This window comes from Schistocerca gregaria, chromosome 1, assembly GCF_023897955.1.
Source record: "Schistocerca gregaria isolate iqSchGreg1 chromosome 1, iqSchGreg1.2, whole genome shotgun sequence".
Classification (NCBI taxonomy): Eukaryota; Metazoa; Arthropoda; class Insecta; order Orthoptera; family Acrididae; genus Schistocerca; species Schistocerca gregaria.
This window is the reverse complement of record NC_064920.1, coordinates 442777303-442801798: the sequence shown is the minus strand read 5'-3', so window position 1 is coordinate 442801798 and position 24496 is coordinate 442777303. Positions and strand designations below refer to the sequence as shown.

The following is a 24496-nucleotide window of genomic DNA, read 5'->3' as shown; positions in this document are numbered from 1 at the left end:
TCCCTAATTTGCTGGGAAGTGGCGGTGCGGTCCCCTACGGCACTGCGTAGGATCCTACGGTCTTGGCGTGCATCCGTGCGTCGCTGCGGTCCGGTCCCAGGTCGACGGGCACGTGCACCTTCCGCCGACCACTGGCGACAACATCGATGTACTGTGGAGACCTCACGCCCCACGTGTTGAGCAATTCGGCGGTACGTCCACCCGGCCTCCCGCATGCCCACTATACGCCCTCGCTCAAAGTCCGTCAATTGCACATACGGTTCACGTCCACGCTGTCGCGGCATGCTACCAGTGTTAAAGACTGCGATGGAGCTCCGTATGCCACGGCAAACTGGCTGACACTGACGGCGGCGGTGCACAAATGCTGCGCAGCTAGCGCCATTCGACGGCCAACACCGCGGTTCTGTCACATACAAAACTCTGCAACTGACTGTAGTTAATGACAAGGTACTGGTTTGCTGTTTTTACTGAATGGTTTAAAAAGACTGATGCCATGAGAGGACAACTACCGCATTCAGGTAGGTCGTGATAGCATTATCAAACATACAGTCCAAGAAAAAGGCCGCCAGGGACATATCACCACCTCAATATGATAACTTGTCATTGGTTAATTAAGAGACACAGCCAGAGAAGATCACAGTCAGAAATACACTCCCACCTTAGTTTGGTACATTGTGATATGTTTGAGTTCAATCTACCAAACTGACGTTGGAATGTTTTCCTTGTAGTAGATCTCTGTTACTGCAAAAATAACGGTGAAGGTGATCTGGCACCGTGACTGTTGTCTGCCCGTGTTAAAGCTTTGCTAGTACCCCTCCCAGAGAGCTTATCACCTGAAATTTTGTTACCTACGATTGTTTGCGGTCTGGACTGAAAACATATGCACAAATTTTGCTAAAAATCTGCAGGCAGCGTTGTATGTGTCATAGTGTTATTAACAAACAGTATCATGTGGCAGCAATGGTAATGGCGTAATGATATTACCCCTTGGTGATAGCAATTCTGTCAGCTAGAACGACATGCGAGCACCACTTCCACATTTTCCTCCTGTTTGTCTTTCTCAGAAATCGACTAAACTTCCATACTAAAATCGAAATTTGAACAGCAATGTAAAACAGGATCAATCTGGATTAAAAAAGGCGATGGAGCAACAATGAATGTATAATGCGCTGCCCTAAACAATATTGCAGAATATCACGTGTTTAATGTGGGATATTAAATATTGCTTTCAGAAAACGATGAGAGATTCATATACGATAACAGAATTTTTAAAAACAGTTTAGACAGTTATAGAGAAAAAATCATGCATCATTAGGGGATATATCCTGCAGAAAATACATATACAATTCTCTAATGCCTCCCGCAAAAAGAAAAAACAACAAAAAACAAAAAAAACATGCCTGGACACTAAGTTCATCCGACAACGTCCTCTTTAGAAATGGGGCTTACCGACTATGAGTATCGTTTGGAGAAATCTACTAAACTTAAGAATTATTATGGAATGTCTCTTGTTCCTGTTATAACCCCACTAATAGCAATATTAAATACTTTTAACGAACTGAAAGTTTAAACGTAAAACAGAAAACCATCTCAAGTCAGTAAAAATAGGAAAACGTTTCTAAATGGGAAACGCCAATTAGGCCTTAAAACAGGTAGGGCTAAAATAGCATTATTGCTAAGCGAAATTAGTGCAAAGTATACAACTTTAAAGAGAAGATAATTGATCAGCCCTTAGCGTTTGTCTTTCCTTCAGAACGAAATACTACCTGCGTTTCTCTCTCTCGGCTTGAAGCAGTTCACGAAATTAATTAAATCAAGGACACAGTAACATCAGATAATCCTTATACCCCAGAAACATAGTTTCTGAACAACTCAAACGTCAACGTGGTCTTTAATGGACACTATGGAACAAAGGTAACAATGTGATCTAAAATCTTTATTTTCTAAGATTTCCATTTCGATTTAAGTTACATGTAACCTTGTGTGTAGAAAATACGAGAAGAACAAGAGCTCACCTTTCATAAAAAGGAATCCTTTTTAATGCAATCTCCGATCAAGCGTTTCGCAAAAGTGGTATTTATTTTGTTCTCCTCTGGGGACATACAAAGGACAATGCTTTTGTTCAGGAAGGTGCATTGTTTTCGGTAGACTAAAACTGGTATTTGTAATAATAATACTTTTGATAAATTCTCCCCAATTAGTTTCCGAACATATAGATGAAAGGATAAAGTTATGATGGTGATTGTTTCAACTATTTCCCCAGCTATGACATACAAAATTCTGTTTGGAAGGTTCATTTTTGACAACCAGTTAAGAGGCAGAGGGTCCCTTCACCACAGAAAAAGATCTTACTTATTGGATGAAGGGACATAGCTTCAAAAGGTGATACCGATTTAAAGTTGAAGAACGTGTACCAACGTTAAGAAGTAACTAAGTGTGACATTAATAGTAGTATTATATCTAATGGCCACTGTCGTAAGATGCAGTTGTCATGTTCTGGAAAACGAAATTTGATTTATGGATTATATAGGCCGACACCTACTACAGTAGTACAAGTTTATATGCCAACTAGCTCTGCAGATGGCGAATAAATTGATGAAATGTATGATGAGATAAAAGAAATTATTCAGGTAGTGAAGGGAGACGAAAATTTAGTAATCATGGGTGACTGGAATTCATCAGTAGGAAAAGGGAGAGAAGGAAACATAGTAGGTGGATATGGATTGGGACTAAGAAATGAAAGAGGAAGCCGCCTGGTAGAATTTTGCGCAGAGCATAACTTAATCTTAGCTAATACTTGGTTTAAGAATCATAAAAGAAGGCTGCATACATGGAAAAACCCTGGAGATACTAAAAGGTATCAGATAGATTATATAATGGTAAGACAGAGATTTAGGAACCAGGTTTTAAATTGTAAGACATTTCCAGGGGCAGATGTGGACTCTGATCACAATCTATTGGTTACGAACTGTAGATTAAAACTGAAGAAACTGCAAAAAGGTGGGAATTTAAGGAGATGGGACATGGATAAACTGAAAGAACCAGAGATTGTACAGAGTTTCAGGGAGAGCATAAGGGAACAATTGACAGGAATGGGGGAAAGAAATACAGTAGAAGAAGAATGGGTAGCTTTGAGGGAGGAAATAGTGAAGACAGCAGGTGATCAAATAGATAAAAAGACGAGCGCTAGTAGAAACCCTTGGGCAACAGAAGAAATATTGAATTTAATTGATGATAGGAGAAAATATAAAAATGCAGTAAATGAAGCAGGCAAAAAGGAATATAAACGTCTCAAAAATGATATTGGCAGGAAGTGCAAAATGGCTAAGCAGGGATGGCTAGAGGACAAATGTAAGAACGTAGAGGCTTATCTCACGAGGGGTAAGATAGATACTGCCTACAGGAAAATTAAAGAGACTCTTGGAGAAAGGAGAACCACTTGCATGAATATCAAGAGCTTTAATGGAAACGCAGTTCTAAGCAAAGAAGGGAAAGCAGAAAGGAGGAAGGAGTATATAGAGGGCCTATACAAGGGCGATGTACTTGAGGAAAATATTATGGAAATGGAAGAGGATGTAGATGAAGATGAAATGGGAGATTTGATATTGCGTGAAGAGTTTGACAGAGCACTGAAAGACCTGAGTCGAAACAAGGCCCCCGGAGTAGACAACATTCCATTAGAACTACTGACAACCTTGGGAGAGCCAGTCCTGACAAAACTCTACTATCTGGTGTCTCATAGACAGGCGAAATACCCTCAAACTTCAAGAAGAATATAATAATCCCAATCCCTAAGAACGCAGGTGTTGACAGATGTGAAAATTACCGAACTATCAGTTTAATAAGTCACAGCTGCAAAATACTAACGCGAATTATTTACAGACGAATGGAAAAATTGATAGAAACCGACATCGGGGAAGATCAGTTTGGATTCCGTAGAAATGTTGGAACACGTGAGGCAATACTGACCCTACGACTTGTCTTAGAAGAAAGATTAAGCAAAGGCAAACCTACGTTTCTAGCATTTGTAGACTTACAGAAAGCTTTTGACAATGTTGATTGGAATACTCTCTTTCAAATTCTGAAGATGGCAGGGATAAAATACAGAGAGCAAAAGGCTATTTACAATTTGTACAGAAAGCAGATGGCAGTTATAAGAGTCGATGGGTATGAAAGGGAAGCAGTGGTTGGGAAGGGAGTGAGACAGGGTTGTAGCATATCCCCGATGTTATTCAATCTGTATATTGAGCAAGCAATAAAGGAAACAAAAGAAAAGTTCGGAGTAGGTATTAAAATCCATGGAGAAGAAATAAAAACTTTGAGGTTCGCCGATGACATTTTAATTCTGTCAGAGACAGCAAAGGACTTGGAAGAGCAGTTGAACGGAATGGATGGTGTCTTGAAGGGAGGATATAAGATGAACATCAACAAAAGCAAAACGAGGATAATGGAATGTAGTCGAAATAAGTCGGGTGATGTTGAGGGAATTAGATTAGGGAATGAGACACTTAAAGCATTAAAGGAGTTTTGCTATTTGGGGAGCAAAATAACTGATGATGGTCGAAGTAGAGAGAATATAAAATGTAGACTGGCAATGGCAAGGAAAGCGTTTCTTAAGAAGAGAAATTTGTTAACATCGAGTATAGATTTAAGGGTCAGGAAGACATTTCTCAAAGTATTTGTATGGAGTGTAGCCATGTATGGAAGTGAAACGTGGACGATAAATAGCTTAAACAAGAAGAGAATAGAAGCTTTCGAAATGTGGTGCTACAGAAGAATGCTGAAGATTAGATGGGTTGATCACATAACTAATGAGGAGGTACTGAATAGAATTGGGGAGAAGAGAAGTTTGTGGCACAACTTGACTGGAAGAAGGGATCGGTTGGTAGGACATGTTCTGAGACATCGAGGGATAACCGATTTAGTATTGGAGGGTAGCGTGGAGGGTAAAAATCGTAGAGGGAGGCCAAGAGATGAATACACTAAACAGATTCAGAAGAATGTAGGCTGCAGTAGGTACTGGGAGATGAAGAAGCTTGCACAGGATAGAGTAGCATGGAGAGCTGCATCAAACCAGTCTCAGGACTGAAGACCACAACAACAACAACATAGGTCTTTCACAGATGGCGAAAGGCATTGGGACGAATTAATGAATATGAAACACTAAAAGAAAGACAGAATTTGGTATAGGACTTGCGTATCAAACTCCACAATTACAGCAGATCGAAGCTAAATTGACTTTTGTCATTGGTACCATTCTTGAGGCTGGGCAGATGGCTATTTTTCATCATATATTAGTAACATTATCAATCTCAGAGTCAGAGTGACTAATTCTTATCGAAGACTGATTTCTGTCTAAAGCTCTTGTCTATCGTGAACCTATAATTTTTTGGATCTTGTATTCATTTCAGAAGCATTTTACGCCCGTATTTCTATTATTGTTCAGTTAGTCTATTTACGGACAGAGAGTACCTCGTACTCTATATACATCAACAATAGACATGTAAATTTTATGTACGTTTATTAAGATATATGAAACTATTTTCATATACAAGGGAAAATTATGTAGTATCTCACATTCACGTCACAAGCATACTTTGAAAATTACCTCAACCTACGGAATGGGCAGACATTTCTTGTCGACCCTACTTAGGGGGATAGCGTATCAGGTGCTTTAACAGGCATGAGTGCATGTGATGTGTTTGCGTTATGTTTGTCTTATTCACAATAACAATGGGAGAAGGAAGAAAGTGAAACACGATGCCGTTAAATAGCCTGCTCCCCTCGAAAAACACCAAAGGTGCTTAGCGTTTCCATTCGACTGACGAATCATCATTAACATCGTCGCGTGGCTTCACTCTGCGTTCCTGCGGGAGGTTTGGAATTTAACGCAAGACAAAGGCCCATAATAGGTCTATAAGAAGTTTTAGGTTACCACATCTTCTCCCCTTGACGGCCAAATCTTGGCTCTGACTCAAGTCGCGACTGATTAATAATGCAGCCAAAGGGTAATCCGCCGTGTCTGCCTTTCATTTCACTTCGTTAGCTGCATATTTTCTCGGTGTTGATATTTTCTCAGAGATTTGACTGGATATCCGAATACATCTACATCTTTAGGACGTTCCAGGAGATCTGGTCAATGTTCAGGATCATGCCAGGAAAGATCCTTCGACGCCAGGAAGTCCAGCAAACATGGGCTCTAAAATGTATAGCTTAGCAGAGCTATGAGCATGCGTTGATATTCGACACAGTGAAACGAATCTCTTCCACTGCACGCTCTTTGATCTACATATTTTGGGAGGAGGTAGTATGGACCAAAACATGAAATAATTGTCAAGTAAAAACGGACTCCAAAATGCATACCTTAAGAGCTTCGAGCACTTGTTCAGTACAAGAGACATGTTTCACAATGTCAAACGTACGAGGGTGAGTCAAATGAAAACCTTAAATTTGTAATAACAAATCGAAATTTCGCTCCGTTATCCTGTAAGTTGGTGAGCATGCTGCAAACAGCGTGCAGAATGGCCTGTGGGTGGCAGCATAATGCAAATGCACACATACCGTCGCAGTATCAATATAAAGATGACCGCCCCACTTGTGACTTGCACCAGGGAAAAACAGTGTTCTGGTATTCGGTTTTTGCGTAGTGAAGGTGTGAAACTTATTGAAATTCATCGACGAATGAAGGCTCAGTACAGTGAGGCATGTTTGTCACAGGAGCAAGTCTACGAATGGAGTAGGAAGTTCGCAAATGGTGTGACTTCAGTGGAAGGTGCTCCTCGTCCACGTCAAGCACAACGAGTTGTGACGCCACAGAACATTGCAGCAGTTGAAGCCATAGTGAAAGAAAACCGCCGTGTGACACTGAATGACATTGGAGAATGTTTATAGATTAGTCGTGGGTCAGCACACCACATTGTGGATGATGTGCTACAGTTTCACAAAACGTCTGCAACATTGGTGCCACGGCAGACGACTCCTGAAATGAGAGAACGACGTGTTGATGCTTGTGAAGAACTTCTTCGGCGCTTTGAACGAGAAGGTGATGGTTTCCTTGCAAGAATCGATACTGGGGACGAAACCTGGGTTCACTTCCACCAATCGGAAACGAAGAGAGCGAGCAAGGAATGGCGCCATTCCTCGTCACCAAAAACTAAGCAAGTTTCGAACAGAACCATCAGCAGGGAAGGTTATGCTGACACTCTTTTTGGGACGGAAAAGGCGTAATTTTGGAGCATTACATGCCTAGAGGGACCACTGTCACCAGTGCATCATACACAGATCTCCTAAAAAATCATCTACGGCCTGCAATCAAATCAAAGCGATGTGGATTGCTGTCAGCAGGTGTCCTTTTGCAAGATGACAATGCAAGGCCGCACACTGCCCGTACAACAGTTGCAACAATCACAGACCTGTATTTTGAGTGTCTTCCTCATCCACCATACTCACCAGACCTTGCCCCAAGTGATTTCTAGATGTCTGGACTACTCAGAGTTGCAATAGGAGGAAAGAAGTTCCGTTCTGACGAAGAGGTAAGCCACGTGGTGCATAAGTGATTGCGCGGACTACCAAAAGAATTTTTTTCTAAAGGAATTTATGCACTTCGTAAGCGCTGGAGGACTTGCATTGAGCGTGGGGGAGATTATGTTAAAAAGTGATACAGCTTTGTACCACTTCTGCACAATAAATAATTTTTTAAAAAAATATTTAAAGTTTTCATTTGGCTCACCCTCGTAGCACTGTTCATAGGTCTCAAGGTATGAATGAGCCCCTGTTTACTAGAATTTCAAAAGTTACACACCTAGACAGGAGAACTCTTTTTAAAAACTTACTTTATGCTCACGATCCAGTGATCCTAGCAGATTGAGAAGAGGACCTGCACGAATAAGTGCGAAATTTGACTAGGGATCTGAACAGAAAAAACGAAGACAAGGACCTTCAGGGGGAAAGAACATATTAGAAGTAAAACAGCAGTAGATAAGAAGATTTTTAGAGCAAGTAAACCACCTCAGCTGCCTAGGATGTAAGGTGACATATATGGCTACAGCAAATATGTAGAAATTTAACTCAGTAAATTCAGCCGGATGTGTGGAACAGTTAACAGAAACCTTAAAAACAAAACCAGGAAAGATAAATTCAACAAAACAGTTGCAGTCCCAACACTGCTCTGTGGACGCGAAACCTGAGTGATTAGCAAAAAGCAAGAAAGCCGCATTCAGGCGGATTAAATGAATATGTAATAAGTTTTCTTTAATTTACGTCTATGGTCACTATCTTTTTTGTTTAACACATTACCGGTTTCGGTCATTAAAAAACCATCATCAGATCTGTTTCATAAAAATAAAGTCCTAATGTACTGCAGCCATAGTGCCATCGTCAAATGTTAAATGCTGAATCAGCACCAGCATCGTTACATACATATAAATCAAATCACATGCACGAGTTTACTGACAACATGACTCGTGTATTTGACGATGCTGGTGCTGATTCTGCATTTAACATTTGACGATGCCACTATGGCTGCAGTACATTAGGACTTTGTTTTTATGAAACAGATCTGATGATGGTCATTAAAGACCGAAACCGGTAATCTGTTAAACAAAAAAGATTGTGATCATAGACATAAATTAAAGGACACTTATTACACATACATATACAAGTCACTGTGTTTTTTCGCGACGATGTCGCAGCTTGTGGAATAAATGAAATTCCTGAGACGATGTAGTTGCACAGTAGGACACGTACCAAGGAATAACGATATCAAGGAACAACTAAAACTTTTAGTCAAAATATGTTATAGCAGAAAATGAAACGAACGCCTAGAAACAATGGAAAGTGACAGACTCCCCTTAAAGGCTATACTCTGTAGGTGCCAAGGAAAAAGGTATGGAGGACGACCCTGGCAACGATGGGTAACGTAATAGTCTGTTTCGCCTAATACCTGAAGAGAAACACTGAATGTTGACCATTTCTCCTGGGACAACGCGTGTACTCCAAGAGCCCCCTATCCTGTTCCAGTCGAGAATAGTGCGCAGGAAGAACGATTGTTGACAGTGATGGTCGTAGCACGCTACCGTGTGGGGTACATCACTATTCTAACAAGGGAACCTCCCCATCGCACCCCACTCCGATTTAGTTATAAGTTGGCACAGTGGATAGGCCTTGAAAAACTGAACACAGAACAATCGAGAAAACAAGAAGAAGTTGTGTGGAACTATGAAAAAAAATAAGGAAAAAATACAAACTGTGCAGTCCATGCGCAACATAGGCCACATCAAGGAGAGTGTGAGCTAAGGAGCGCCGTGGTCCCGTGGTTAGCGTGAGCAGCTTCCCTCGAGTGAAAAGTTTACTTTCTTTATTTTAGAAAACTTATGATCTGTCCGTTCGTTTATTGACGTCTCTTTTCACTGAAATAAGTTTAGTGTCTGTATTTTGCGACCGCACAGCAAAACAGTGCGATTACTAGACGAAAGGACGTGCCTCTCCAATGGGTACCGAAAACATTTGATCGCAAGGTCGTCAACCGATTCCTCCACAGGAAAACACGTCTGATATATTCTATACGACACTGTTGACAACATGTGCGTCACGTGAAAGGAGTATGTTGTCGACCCACCTAACTTGTACACTTGGCGAATGGGTAAAAAGATTCTTCTACCTTGCCCGATTTCGGTTTTGTTGTGGATGTGATAATCACTCCCATAAAGTGATCAAAACATAAAAAAGTAAACATTTCACTCGAGGGAATACCTGAACCAAGGACCTCTCGTTTCGCAGCTGCTCACGCTAACCACGGCGCACCCACTATCCTTGATGTTGCCTATCTTGCGCATGGACTACTCAGTTTGTATATTTTGCTTATTTATAATTTCATAATTCCACACAACTCCTTCCTACTTTCTCGATTGATCTGTGTTCAGTTTTTCAAGGCCTATCCACTGTGCCAACTTATAACTAAATCTGAGGGGGGTGCGATGGGGAGGTTCCCTTATAAGCAGGGTATCCCTGTGACGCGGACACACACACACACACACACACACACACACACACACACTAGGATTCCGCAGCATTTACTATCGCAGATTCCGACAACCAGCCATCCACGAAACTCACCGCGTGAACTGTCTTCTCAGAGGTATCGAGGCTGACGTCCGGCCCGAGATACTGGAAGCGCTGTCGCGGCTGCTCGTCTTCGGCGGTCGACGACGCGGCCTCCGGTAGCGGCAACTTGGAGACGCGTTCGGCGGCCACTGGCGCGTCGCTGCTGGCGGCGAGCGCGTACTTTCGGCTCACCATCGCTGGCTCGAGTAGCCCGGCCTTCCTCAGCGCATGGCCGGCCTTCCGCTCACTGCGACGCGACGCTCCGCTGACCGCGACTACCCTTCACTGGGGGCTCGCCACAAGTGGGCTGCGACGGCGACGCAGCCGCCGGAATCCCGGCCGCCTCCCTTCCCTGCGCCCGAAACGCTCCCAGGGCGTGGCGCAAGCCCGCGCTTCTGCTGCCAGACCTAGGCTTCCCAGCCGACAACAAACGTCGCGGCGCAACGAAAGAGCACCGTCCGTCCCGTGTGAGCGCTTCCTGGCTGTTACGCGGACATAAGCTAGCGAGTTCGCCGTTTGCCTGCATTCTCACACAATTAGTCGAGAGTGAAACTGTGGAGTCGTGCCCGCGCGAGGGAAAGATTCTCAGAAGAAATGTCCCGCTGCGGAGTACACGCTTCTGCGTCGGCTGAAAACTGCTCGATCGCGGGGCTTGATTATACGTTGCAGGCTGCGCGCCGTTCCCTCCGGCTAGCACAAAGCGATTGGCCTGCGGAAAAAAGCGACACGATTACTGCGCGCAGCGTTGCGTCTTTGCGGCGGAAGTTTGGAGAAAGTGCCCGACGCGTCCAGACGCTATACTGTCGGAAAAATAGCGATGGTGATGAAAGCTGGTTCCGAACGTGCCCGTAAGGCGGCTTTTCTAGCCACCTGCATAGTTTATCAGGGCACTGTCGACAATAAGAAAAACTCGACGCAGAACAACTCCTTCTATACTTGTTCTAATATTGTCGATGGAGGCATCAATTTAAACCTTATCGATGTGTATCTAAAGCTCTGTCTCGTTCTCCAGGTAGAAGGCGCATTTTCAGTAATGGCCCGCAACGGGCATTGACTATTTGGCCAAACAGCAGGCGAGCTGGTGCAGTGGCAGTCCCAATTCGGTGTATTTGGCAGAAGGTTTCTAGTTCTGACATTTACCTTACAACCAGAGCAAACCAACCGAAAAACTTGGTCAGAAACGAGAATGGGATTTTAAAAAAATAATTCTGGTGCAATACGTATCAGACAAAAAAACTGAAATCCAGTATATACGGATATCTGCCAAAATGTGAAACGGAGTAAAGTGGATGATATATTCGAAGAAAAATATTCCCTCCTTACTTCTTAGTTCGTAATATGGATGACCGTGAACGTATTCCTCCTCATGGGTCTCTTAATTTGCGGTGATTTCTTACTTCATTTTTTTTTTCTTTTTTGTGTGTCACTCGAAATACAAAGCCGCCATCTGAGTAGCTTGATAGCTATTTACTGAAAATATTATCTATCCATCTACCTTCTCAATGGAAACATGTTAATTATAAATATCGCAGATTTATTCATTTTATACTGCAATTTAAGAGCCAGGTGAATGACCTGCAAACCTCTGTCGTTTTGTTACTGTAGTTTCATCAAGTATTAATGGCTGATGTTACAATAGATAAAACCTTACTATCATAACGATCTGTAATAAAAATTTCTTGGTATCAGCAGAAATTTAAGAGGACAGTAGATCATATCCAATCTAAGAGTTGCGCAGGAAATGAGAGAAACCGAGCTCAGCGGCTGAACGAGGCCTTATTTGAACAAACATATTAAAAAGTCATAGAAATTAACGCCTTATTATGAATAACTGATAACCATGAAACGGAAATTATGCTACCATATACATGAAATGTATTCGCAGTTGCGGATATCGACAACTGTCAGCTATGTAAAAAAATGACGATAGCGAAATTTTGTGCTAGACTGGGACTCGAAACCGGATTTCCCGCTTATCGCAGCTCAACTTACCATTAGGCTGTCCAAGCAAACTTCCATGTGCTATCAACCATGTGTTTAAAACCTGACCCGTACATCCATTATGTATATTCCCATACACGGGAGACATTTTAATTCAGAGTCGCTTGCCCGGTTTCGGCGAATAAATACGATATTACTATGCCTGTGGTGTTCTGAAGTACGATGCAATGTTCCTTCGGAGGTGCAAGCATGTCTGAAAGAATAGGCATTGCGGTGCCTACATTATGAAATCCATTAAATGTATTCGCAGTTGCGAATATAGACAACCATTAGCTATATAACGGAACGACGACAATGAAAATTTGCATCATACTTCAGAAAAATGCAAGCGCTGCAATACCGCAAAAGCTGCCAATGTCACAGACGACACAGAGAGCTAAAATATAACAACCGATGTTGGGGTGCGAGCTGATACCATGAACTATACTATCACTTCTCCCTGTATCAGCAAAATTTTGGTGACGTTAATTTATCCTATCCCTAAACTCAAACGGTTACCTTCGCGTGAGATCGCTTCGTCGGGATTTGACTACAGGGTACTTTAGGACCTCAAGGACAAATTTTTACGGCCGATAACTCATAATGGACGAAAACTCATATAGATGGTTTTATTAAGGATCATGTTTTTTTTACCGTTGTTTATGAGTCATGAACGTTACACCGAAGGACAAATGATAGATCCTTTTCTGTTCCAAAGCCTTCCGAGAGCCCTGTTAGTCGTGGCTAAATTAAGAACAACGAACTGTTTGAGTTCATCGACTTAACTGTTTAGGAAAGAGCGGTACAATGAAAGGGATGCTCGACTTGCCTAAGAGCATTGGTTTCACAATACAAGACACCCGCACCAGAACCTTCGCTGCACTTTCTCGACACTTTCGAGAAACGGGAAGTGCTCATTCTGAGCATGTTGGTGCTGAAAAGTATGATATGCGGACATAAGAGTCTAATGATGCCGACATACACGGAAGAGCCAAATAAACTGATACACCTGCCTAATATCGTGTAGGGTCCCCGCGAGCACATAGAAGCGCCGCAACGCAACGTGGCGAGGACTCGACTAATGTCTGAAGTAGTGCTGGAGGGAACTGAGCCATGAATCGAGCAGGGCTGTCCATTGCCTAAGAGTACGAGGGGGTTGAGATATATTCTGAACAGCATGTTGCAAGGCATACCAGATATGCTCAAGAATGTTCATAACTGACGAGTTTGGTGGCCATCAGAAGTGTTTGAGCACTGGAGCCACTCTGTAGCAGTTCTGGACGCGTGGGGTGTCGTATTGTCCTGCTGGAATTGCCCAAATCCTTCGTGAATGCACACTGGGCATCAATGGATGCAGGTGATCAGACAGAATGCTTATGTACGTGTCACCTGCCAGAGTCGCAACTAGACGTATCAGAGGTGCCATATCACTCTGACTGTGCATGCCTCACCTCATTACAGAGCCTCTACTAGCTTAAACAGACCCCTGATGACATGCAGGGTCCATGGATTCATGAGGTTGTCTCCATAACCGTACACGTCCATCTGCTCGATACAATTTGAAACGAGACTCGTCCGACCAGGCAACATGTTTCCAGTCATCAACAGCCCAATGTCGGTGTTGACGGGCTGAGGCAAGGCGTAAAGCTTTGTGTAGTGAAGTCATCAAGGGTACACGAATAGCCTTCGGCTCCGAAAGCCCGTATCGATGATACTGAATGGTGAGCACGCTGACACTTGTTGATGGCGTGCATTGAAATCTGTTGCATTTTACGGAAGGGTTGCACTTTTGTCAGTTTGAACGACTCTCTTCAGTCGTCATTGGTCCCGTCCTTATAGGATCTTTCTCTGGCTGCAGCGATGTCGGAGATTTGATGTTTAGCCAGATTCCTGATATTCACGGTACACTCATGAAATGATCGTACGGGAAAAATCCCCACTGGATCGCTACCTCGGAGATGCTGTGTCCCATCGCTTGTGAGCCGACTAGAATACCACGTTTAAACTTACTCCAGGCTTTATACCCTGACATTGTAGCAGCAGTAACCGATCTAACAACTGCGACAGACAGAATTATTGTCAGGCGTTGCCGACCGCAGCGTCATATTCTGCCTGTTTACATATTTCTGTAATTGAATACGTATGCCTATAGCAGTTTTTTTGGCGCTTCAGTGTAGGTTGGTTTATTATTGCAGCTTCAACGAGAATTAACTTTTCATTCTGCAGCGGAGTGTCCGCTGATATGACGTATTCTGCTTTATTAATTGATTATTTTGATATAAGGAAAGATCTGGGACTGTGGAAACTTACGTGATATTGACGTTTGATGGAGTGATGGTAATCATCTCCTAGAACATGTTATTTTCTCAACAAGTTTAACTGAAGCAACTTACCACCCATTTCTACATTCTGTATTTGGGGAAACTGGTGAAAATGATATCACTTACTGTGAGCAACGACATCTGGCTTAAACGTAATGGAGTCTGGGTGTATTTCATTACTTAACTTGCTACGGGAGCTGAACTGCACGCCCGAATGAATTACACATTTCCATTAGTTACACTACGTACAATCATTTTCACTACTAGTTTAATTTTATGACCTACAGTGTATTTTGACTCGTTGCTATATTTTTATGTGTTATTACGTAATGATGCAGACTCGGTGATAAAAGTTAAAAAATTTGAAGCAGTATGGTTACTGCCTAGTTGGCTTTGTTGTTTGTAATATCTTAGTAGCAGAAAATTGATGTCAGTTCGTATTTTATGAATAAGTGATTGAACATTGCGATTGCACAACAGAGAAATCAAGTGTTATTATAATTTTTTTCTTAGAGAGAGAAAGAAAAGGCAGCGCCTTATAATCTGAACTTAAAGACATCAATACAAAAGGGGAGCAAGGACGAATATGAACATGTCAGATGAAAACGTCAGATAGTAATACAAGCGGCACAGCGATACGGTATGCTAATCATAAACTGCGAAACACTCTTTTAGTATCTCAGGAGAGTGCCTTACTATTCGTGTAGGATACATGGAGGAATGAGAAAGGAAGTAAGGCATGAAACATGAATACCTAAAAGTGTTGAGTATGATTATGTGCTGAAGATCTTCATGATTTTTGTATTGTTTGCATTTTGAGCTCCTGTACGTGCTGATCTACTTCACTGACCCGTATCTATGGGAACTATACTGTGGAAATTTATCTCCTCTCGTTTAATTGTGAGTTTTCCCCATAAAGCCCCATCTATATTTGGGTTTCCGTCGTTTCCCTGCAATAGCCGAAGGACACCGAGATGTTTCCTTTGGGAAGGTCTCGGGAGCTATCCTTCCCTACCCTTTCCCAGTTTCAACCTGTAATCCCCCTTTGACTACCTAGTCGTCGATGGGACGTTAAAACTTAAGCTTTCTTCCTTCTCACGCTGAAGATAATATATTTGTGCAACCTGTAGAAGGGACGCGCCTCATCATTCTGTTTCTTTAGTATTTGACGAATGACTTTCTCTTCCGGTGATTTTCCTGACAACATACCACGTGCGATTATGTGAAGGAGTTAACCAAGGCTGTGAAAGGTCTAGAACATCCTGACAACATTGTGTCAGTCCAACGAAGCTTTGCATAGATTTAAAGTGAGATTCCGATCAAGAATATGAAAATTTTAATCTTTCAGAAAGTAACAGTGATTCAGCTTTGTTGGTGATTGAGAAGTGTACATCTGCGGGGGATAGCCCTGACGGATGTCAATAGTTTCATGACCACATTTCTGCGTTGTAACAGTACTTCAGCTTTGTTGGTGATTGAGAACTGTTTATCTGCAGGGGATAGCCCCGACCGATGTCATAGTTTCATCACCACAGTTTTGCGTTGTTATAATCGGCTATATTTCAGACACTGATAGTAGCATCCAGCAGAATTCATTGCAGCATGTTTAGAAAGTGTGAGCGTATTAAAAGCAATGCAGAGGCCTCCCTTACCGTATGCGGTAGCTGTTATCCAGGCAGTAGAAAGTGGAACATGAACATTTCACACTTTGCTTCAGGAAGAAAAGATATTTTCTCGAAGGTGTAAATTAGTGCGGGCTGTCAGAAGCAGTTCCCCTCCTGTTCGAAGACTGATTACCAGCCGCACTTGCAGGTCAGTTGTTGTACTGTTGAAACTTAATCGGTGGCTACTTCTAGATTTTGAACAGAAAGCCTCCAAAATGCAAAACTGTACTGTCTGTTGGTACCCAAATCACAAAACTCAGAGTTTTTAGTTCTCTCAAGAAATATTTGACAATTATCTTTATTTTCGGCACACCAAACATATTCGACACAATCAGAGTGATGAAGGGCTATTTTATCGACGTTATACAGAGACGAACCACCAGGCATGTCGAAACGTTCCTCTGGTCCGTAAGTTTTCGTGACATCGAGCGAGCTCACACTCGCGACCGCGGGATGACTCCACGAACTGTAGGCGTTACTCGACGTACTGCTCTGCGGATTTAACCGGAAACGTTTACTGGCGGAACCGGATTAATTCTCTGCGCTGCTACAATTTGAAACGGTCTAAATAAAGGTCATCAGCCTCGCTTCGACCCGCCAGACAGGGTTAAGCTCCTCACTGACCTTTACGTCAATAATGTAAGCCCTGTACCAATCCAGCTACTTTCATAAAGATTCCGAGACTCTACCACTGGACTGGACGATGTAAACCACTAAGACTTTTTACATGGCCTGCAAGTGGCTCCCAACAACTTCCACCAGTAATCTCCACATAACAAAACAATAATGCACTTCAGTGGCAGTAAAGGAAAAAGAAATCCCATAAAAACGTCACTCTCAAATTTCCACGGAAATTGAACCTGTCAAAGCTCTAATTTCGCCCCTCACTTTAAAGAACCACCGTCCAGTTAGCTACTGCCTCCGCGATCTGATGTTACGACCCTGCCTATCGGGCACGACCGTGTCCACTTAGACGACAACACTCGCCTAGAAAGTCGAAAAGTGACTAAGCAGAATTCGACATGGTTCGCGGGAACACACTTTACATTCGAATAGACTTTTCATTCAGGAAAAAAAAGCTTGGTTGACCACTGCAGAAACTCCCTTCAGAAACACTATCTCCTCCCTAGAGGGCACACACACAGCCGCGAGGACTGTCGGCTCACTAATCGATTTCGCGAACTCGAAACCGCTCCACGAAGTTTAGGCTTTCCAGACAAACAGAATCAGGAACAGACTGTAAGCGTTCTGACTGTCTCTCACTTACAGCGCTTAAGGTGCTACCTCCTGACAGGACCTTTGGACATTTGTATCCGATGCATGTCTGAAAACACGGGTCATTAAGGGGAAACCACAAACCTTTAAGCCAGCCATGTAGGTTCCGGCCACTGCCCACTTAGAAGGATTAGGGAAAGACCAGCCCATCTCCGGGATGACGAAAGCCTCATTTCCCTGATACCTGCCCCAGTGTAAACAGTATTCACAGAAACGAGCAAACAGGGCGTACCCCAGAAATTGTATATTACAGTGTTGCTGGATCTTCCTCAACAAATTGAACAGTAGAATAATCATTTGTGAATGCTGTAGGTCTTCTTATTTTCATGCTTGCTAAAAAAAATGGAGAGAGAGACTCCGCCTTTCGCAAGACCGTTTTGTAGTTTTGTTTTCATTCACGCATTAAACAGCAAAACTACTTCACATTCAACAACAAGTTTTACGCCCAACAAGGTCTACTTAAGGGATCCCAAATCAGTGACCTCCTAGCTGACATTTTCATCAACCACATAGGAAATCAAATCTTCAACAAAATGGTTATATCAAAGCAGTACAAAATAAAATTTTGATACATGTGTAGACGATATAATTTTTCTAACAGATGTATCATAGTTTCATTAAAAAGGACATAAACACTATCCTCTCAGAAACACAGCACGTCAGAGAGCGAGGTGACGCAGTGATTAGCACACTGCACTGCCATTCGAGAGGACGCGACTGTTCAAACCCGCGTCCGGCCATCCTGCGTTCCTTTTAAAGTGCGGGGCCGACTTCCTTCCTTTTTTTTCTTTTTTTTTTATCTGTCTTCTGACTGGTTTGATGAGGCCCGCCACGAATTCCTCTCCTGTGCTAACCTCTTCATCTCAGAGCAGCACTTGCAACCTACGTCTTCAATTAGTTGCTGGATGTATTCCAATCTCTGTCTTCCTCTACAGTTTTTGCCCTCTACTGCTCCCTCTTGTACCATGGAAGTCATTCCCTCATGTCTTAACAGATGTCCTATCATCCTGTCCCTTCTCCTTATCTGTGTTTTCCATATGTTCCTTTCCTCTCCGATTCTGCGTAGAACCTCCTCATTCCGTACCTTATCATTTCACTTAATTTTCAACATTCGTCAATAGCACCACATCTCAAATATTTCGATTCTCTTCTGTTCAGGTTTTACCACAGTCCATGTTTCACTACCATACAGTGCTGTACTCCAGACGTACATCCTGAGAAATTTCTTCCTCAAATTAAGACCGATATTTGATATTAGCAGACTTCTCTTGGCCAGGAATATCATTTATGCCATTGCTGGTCTGCTTTTGATGTCCTCCTTGCGCCGTCCGTCTTGGTTATTTTACTGCCTAGGTAGCAGAATTGCTTAAGTTCATCTACTTCGTGACCATCAATCCTGATGTTAAGTTTCTCGTTATTCTTATTTCTACTACTTCTCATTATCTTCATCTTTCTTCGATTTCCTTCCCTATTCTACCCCAGTTCTAAAAAAAAAAACCAACCAGCCGTACATCAGTGTAACACAGATTACAAACTCAGTTCCCTAGATATCACCAGACATAAGAGAATCAACAAACATGAGTTCACAACTTTTAGAAAACCTACAATCACCAGCACCATCATCCATAGCCAGTCCAATCACCCCAGTACCCATAAAGTAGCCAGTTTAAGATCTTTACAACGTAGACTGAACACAACACCTACGAACAAACATGTTTACACAGAAAACCTGAATACAATAAAACAAGCTGCCCACGAGAATGGGCATGTTGTAAAAACAGTAGATGAAATACACAGCAAAACAGAAACACACATACGCACGCAGGTATAACACCATTTACAACAAATCAAGGGATAATAAGTAACGAATGGCACATAATGACTTACAACAACAGAGTCACACAAACGGTAGGTAACATACTAAAGAGACAAGGACTCAGTGTAGCATACAGAGCCATGTGATTCTTCAATTTCTCCAGGCGTATTTTATGACGAAATAAAACTCGGGTGAACAGCTTGGTATGAGTGTCCTACGTACACTCATACCAGGCTGTTCACCCGAGATTTATTTCGTCATACAGGACCAGTTACGCAATACAGAACAGACCTGGAAGAAATAGCCTCGACGCTGACAAGAAAAGCCAGTCTTGTACATACCAATTAATTTGCAACTCCTGGTAATCCGTATATGTGGGACAAACATGCAGGCATTTTAGAATCAAGTATACAGAACAACCCAAAGTACTGAAAGGTAATAGCTAACACTAAACGTTTGTACATCACCTAAACAGAATCATCATCCAACGAACACAGAAACGGAATTAAAACTTCTTAAAACTAGTAACAGCCCATGCCAAAAATTAACAATAGACGAAAAGTATCACATCCAAGAATCATTAGCTCAAGGAAAGAAAGTACTAAACGATCACACATCACTGTGCAATAAAACCTTCTTAGTCTCAATAGCAAAACTATTTAAATAACCCCATCCAAAACTGCATAAGATCACACTCTAAAATTAAATTCCTCTCTCCCCATATTTCACTCTCTCTCTCTCCCCCCCCCCCCCCTCTCTCTCTCTCTCTGTCTTAGACACACACACACACACACACACACACACACACACACACACACACACACACACTTAAACATCTTATACGTCAACAAAACTTCAAATCCGCGCGCCACATCCCAAACGAACATACCACGAAACACATGAATACCACACAGCCATATTAAAACGTAATGGCCGAGGGAACTCCCCGTTTGGCGAACAAATCTAAAAAATGCAAGTCTAACGAGAACAACGAAAGAAATAAGCTTGTTAACTCGAAACAAACAAAGGAGAAAACCACATCAAATAACTGTAAGTAGCACGCTTCATAACCCGATTTATAGCGATTCTTAGTCAAACATACTTAATAAAGTGAAGAAACCGTTTCGCTATTTGCAGATAACAAGCTGGAAATTGTGTAGTAGATCTTGTAACGTTGCGAGTATTTAGACGAGATGATCGGCCGCCAGGTATTGGTGGGAAGTAAGAAGAATTTGTTGTCCGTCTAAATGATAGTGGGTCCACGTGTCGAGACTCGCCGCGGCAGTTCGGCTTCCGGCAAGGTTATCCGTACGAGTGATTCCAGGTACAAAGACTAACTGCGTCGCCAGAAATGGGGAAAATCTCGAAGGTGGGAATCTGGGTAACTGTTACTCGCGAGCCCTTTGTGCAAATGCTCCAAGAAATGGCAGAGGGTCAGAGAACCTTAAAAATGGCTAAATTACAGCTCTCTGAGATTCGACAATAACGCACAGTCAAATAAATACTAGTGAAAATCTGAATGCATCTGCGATCTCACTAAAATAAGGCTGTTTCAATGACGCAACAATATTTTAAAATCTTTAAATCTACTGAAGCTAATATTTCACAATGAATAAACATTTTCACTACACACCTCTGAATTAACAACTTTTAATTGCTTCATGCGATTTCAACAAACAATACATCTGATGATAGCATTTCACGATAGGTGTCGTCCCTGAAAGTCACTCACCTGGATCTACACTCCTGGAAATTGAAATAAGAACACCGTGAATTCATTGTCCCAGGAAGGGGAAACTTTATTGACACATTCCTGGGGTCAGATACATCACATGAACACACTGACAGAACCACAGGCACATAGACACAGGCAACAGAGCATGCACAATGTCGGCACTAGTACAGTGTATATCCACCTTTCGCAGCAATGCAGGCTGCTATTCTCCCATGGAGACGATCGTAGAGATGCTGGATGTAGTTCTGTGGAACGGCTTGCCCTGCCATTTCCACCTGGCGCCTCAGTTGGACCAGCGTTCGTGCTGGACGTGCAGACCGCGTGAGACGACGCTTCATCCAGCCCCAAACATGCTCAATGGGGGACAGATCCGGAGATCTTGCTGGCCAGGGTAGTTGACTTACACCTTCTAGAGCACGTTGGGTGGCACGGGATACATGCGGGCGTGCATTGTCCTATTGGAGCAGCAAGTTCCCTTGCCGGTCTAGGAATGGTAGAACGATGGGTTCGATGACGGTTTGGATGTACCGTGCACTATTCAGTGTCCCCTCGACGATCACCTGAGGTGTACGGCCAGTGTAGGAGATCGCTCCCCACACCATGATGCCGGGTGTTGGCCCTGTGTGCCTCGGTCGTATGCAGTCCTGATTGGGGCGCTCACCTGCACGGTGCCAAACACGCATACGACCATCATTGGCACCAAGGCAGAAGCGACTCTCATCGCTGAAGACGACACGTCTCCATTCGTCCCTCCATTCACGCCTGTCGCGACACCACTGGAAGCGGGCTGCACGATGTTGGGGCGTGAGCGGAAGACGGCCTAACGGTGTGCGGGACCGTAGCCCAGCTTCATGGAGACGGTTGCGAATGGTCCTCGCCGATACCCCAGGAGCAACAGTGTCCCTAACTTGCTGGGAAGTGGCGGTGCGGTCCCCCACGGCACTGTGTAGGATCCTACGGTCTTGGCGTGCATCCGTGCGTCGCTGCGGTCCGGTCCCAGGTCGACGGGCACGTGCACCTTCCGCCGACCACTGGCGACAACATCTATGTACTGTGGAGACCTCACGCCCCACGTGTTGAGCAATTCGGCGGTACGTCCACCTGGCCTCCCGCATGTCCACTATACGCCCTCGCTCAAAGTCCGTCAGCTGCACATACGGTTCACGTCCATACTGTCGCGGCATGCTACCAGTGTTAAAGACTGTGATGGAGCTCCGTATGCCACGGCAAACTGGCTGACACTGACGGCGACGGTGCACAAATGCTGCGCAGCTAGCGCCATTCGACGGCCAACACCGCGGTTCCTGGTGTGCCCGCTGTGTCGTGCGTGTGATCATTGCTTGTACAGCCCTCTCGCAGTGTCCGGAGCAAGTATGGTGGGTCTGACACACCGGTGTCAATGTGTTCTTTTTTCCATTTCCAGGAGTGTATTTTGTATATTGGCTTATGACGTCTTTTATAACTTTTTCAATATCTAAATGTTTGTCAGAACTTTGTATTCTCCAGTTTTAAACAGCAAATGATCGCAGCATCAATACCTCATATTGTCATCACGTGTAGTTATTTAATGAAGATTTTACTATTTTGCCAGTAGCTTTATTTAAATGTTGATTGTAAGTGCTATTAAAAAACAGTGCCAATTTAAAAGCGTTCAGTCGCATGTGTTAGCGGAGACCACAACAGAAAAGACAACCAAAAGACGCTTCTGACAACCAGGCCTAAATAATTGTATATTTAACGATAATCTGAGGTCATTTATTGTGAGCGCATTTGCACAAGAATACTGGCTTACTTATTTATGCACAAACCTTTATTTATATTCATTGTCAATGTTCTGAGAGTGACCCAAATGTTTATAACATTTCTTTATGTAAATATTGTTGTAATATATTAGTTTAGTGTAGGGAAAGTGGTCATGTTGAGTCAAATCACGTCTTTAGATCTTAAGAACGATGTATTTTTGGTGGGGATAGCCCTCAGCCAAAAAAGAAGCAGGTAGTAGCGTAACACTATGGGAATCAACCGGAGATTGGAACTTTTCGAATGCCGGCCGGTGTGGCCGAGCGGTTCTAGGCGCTTCAGTCTGCAACCGCGCGACCGCTAAGGTCGCAGGTTCGAATCCTGGATGTGTGTGATGTCCTTAGGTTAGTTAGGTTTAAGTAGTTCTAAGTACCAGGGGACTGATGACCTCAGATATTAAGTCCCATAGTGCTCAGAGCCATTTGAACCTTTCTTTTTTTTTCGAATGAAGAGCTCAAGGGAGCGATTCCGGACAATTTATGTCGAGGTCTTGAAGAAGGCAGATTTGCCTGATGCAAAATGCATGATTCGGTGATAGGTGATTGACTGTGGGTGGTGAACAGCTGTTACCACCTTATCTTCTGAATTCACTTTATATTTCGAGAAACCTGAATGTGCTCCGGAGTGGGACTCTAACTTTTGCTGCTTGATGTATGGAACTGAGAATATACAGAGTATGAGTTACTATTCCTCATATTGTGTGTTAATTTGATAAGGGTATTTCCTGTCTGTATTTCAACTGAGTATCATAGGACCACTTTCCGTTTATTGGAGATGTCCTTTCTTGAATAAACATTATTCAGCATAATTCTCTATCATCTATAGCAATTGCAGACATTACAATATAACCCTTGTTATTAGATTAGTCATTTAACTTTTCTTTTGTGTTTTTGAGTACTTTATTAATTCGCAATTCTAACCAATGCATAGACTATTTGACTGCAGTATCACAACTACAAGTTATTATTCGCAGCGAATAAGCTGAGGGGGATGAAAGCAGATGTGCATGGCTTGATCATACAACCACATTGAGCTATTCTTTTTTAAACAGAACCGTATCTAGCCCTGGTACCTAAAGTACGAATAAACAGAGGTAAAGGCGCAAATGGTTTGCTCATATGGGATGCTCTTTGGAAGAACAACTACACTGGTGGTAACAGTCAGGTACCACTGCAGTCTAAAGCTACCAGCATAAACAACCAATAGTGGCGTGTGAGGTATGAAAACGTATTACTATAAAACTAAAATCTTTACACATATCGTAAATGACCAACATGGAATGCCTCAACTCACTGATACATGTCTTAACTCAGCACTGTAAGCTAACTAATGTAAAATATTTTACAATAATCATCAATTTAAAATATCAATATTTTGTACCAAATGTTCCTTCAGAGGTTAACATGTAACAATGATTTTGCAGAAAAAAAGAAACAAGTACACCCACTGAACATAGCACAAAAAGTGCTGAAGCGTATCTGGTTGAAAACGAAACTACAAAATGGTGCCTTGCATAAGGCGGAATTCTTCAACAACAGAGTTGAGATTAACGTGGGTGGGCAAAAGAATGATGTGCATTGCCTCCTGTGCTTCAGCCATTTTTTCAAAAATACTTCTTGGCTGTTGAAATTAGCTCCTTTCATATTTTCATTCTAAGTCAACGTGAGGAATGACTAACTCTACTATAAGCTAGTAACCCATACTTTCATGCTGGAACACATTTTCCTGAAATGTCGAGAGAATGTCCAAAATTGGGGTCGTATGAGATTCTTCTTCATAACGACAACGCAATAGTTCATTTGAT

General features: G+C 42.8%; 1 protein-coding gene across 2 annotated transcripts in view; it reads right to left on the bottom strand.

Moving 5' to 3' along the window:
* Positions 1–24496, bottom strand: part of LOC126351810 (uncharacterized) — a 584469-nt gene that overhangs the window by 262199 nt on the left and 297774 nt on the right. The window contains exon 1 of one of the 2 annotated variants that reach the window (XM_050002636.1): positions 10114–10528. The exons of the other annotated variant lie outside the window; for it this stretch is intronic. Coding sequence (XP_049858593.1) covers positions 10114–10296 — 183 coding nt within the window. The 5' untranslated portion in view covers positions 10297–10528. Of the gene's footprint in view, positions 1–10113; positions 10529–24496 lie in introns of those variants that run through there. 2 annotated transcript variants of the gene reach the window in all.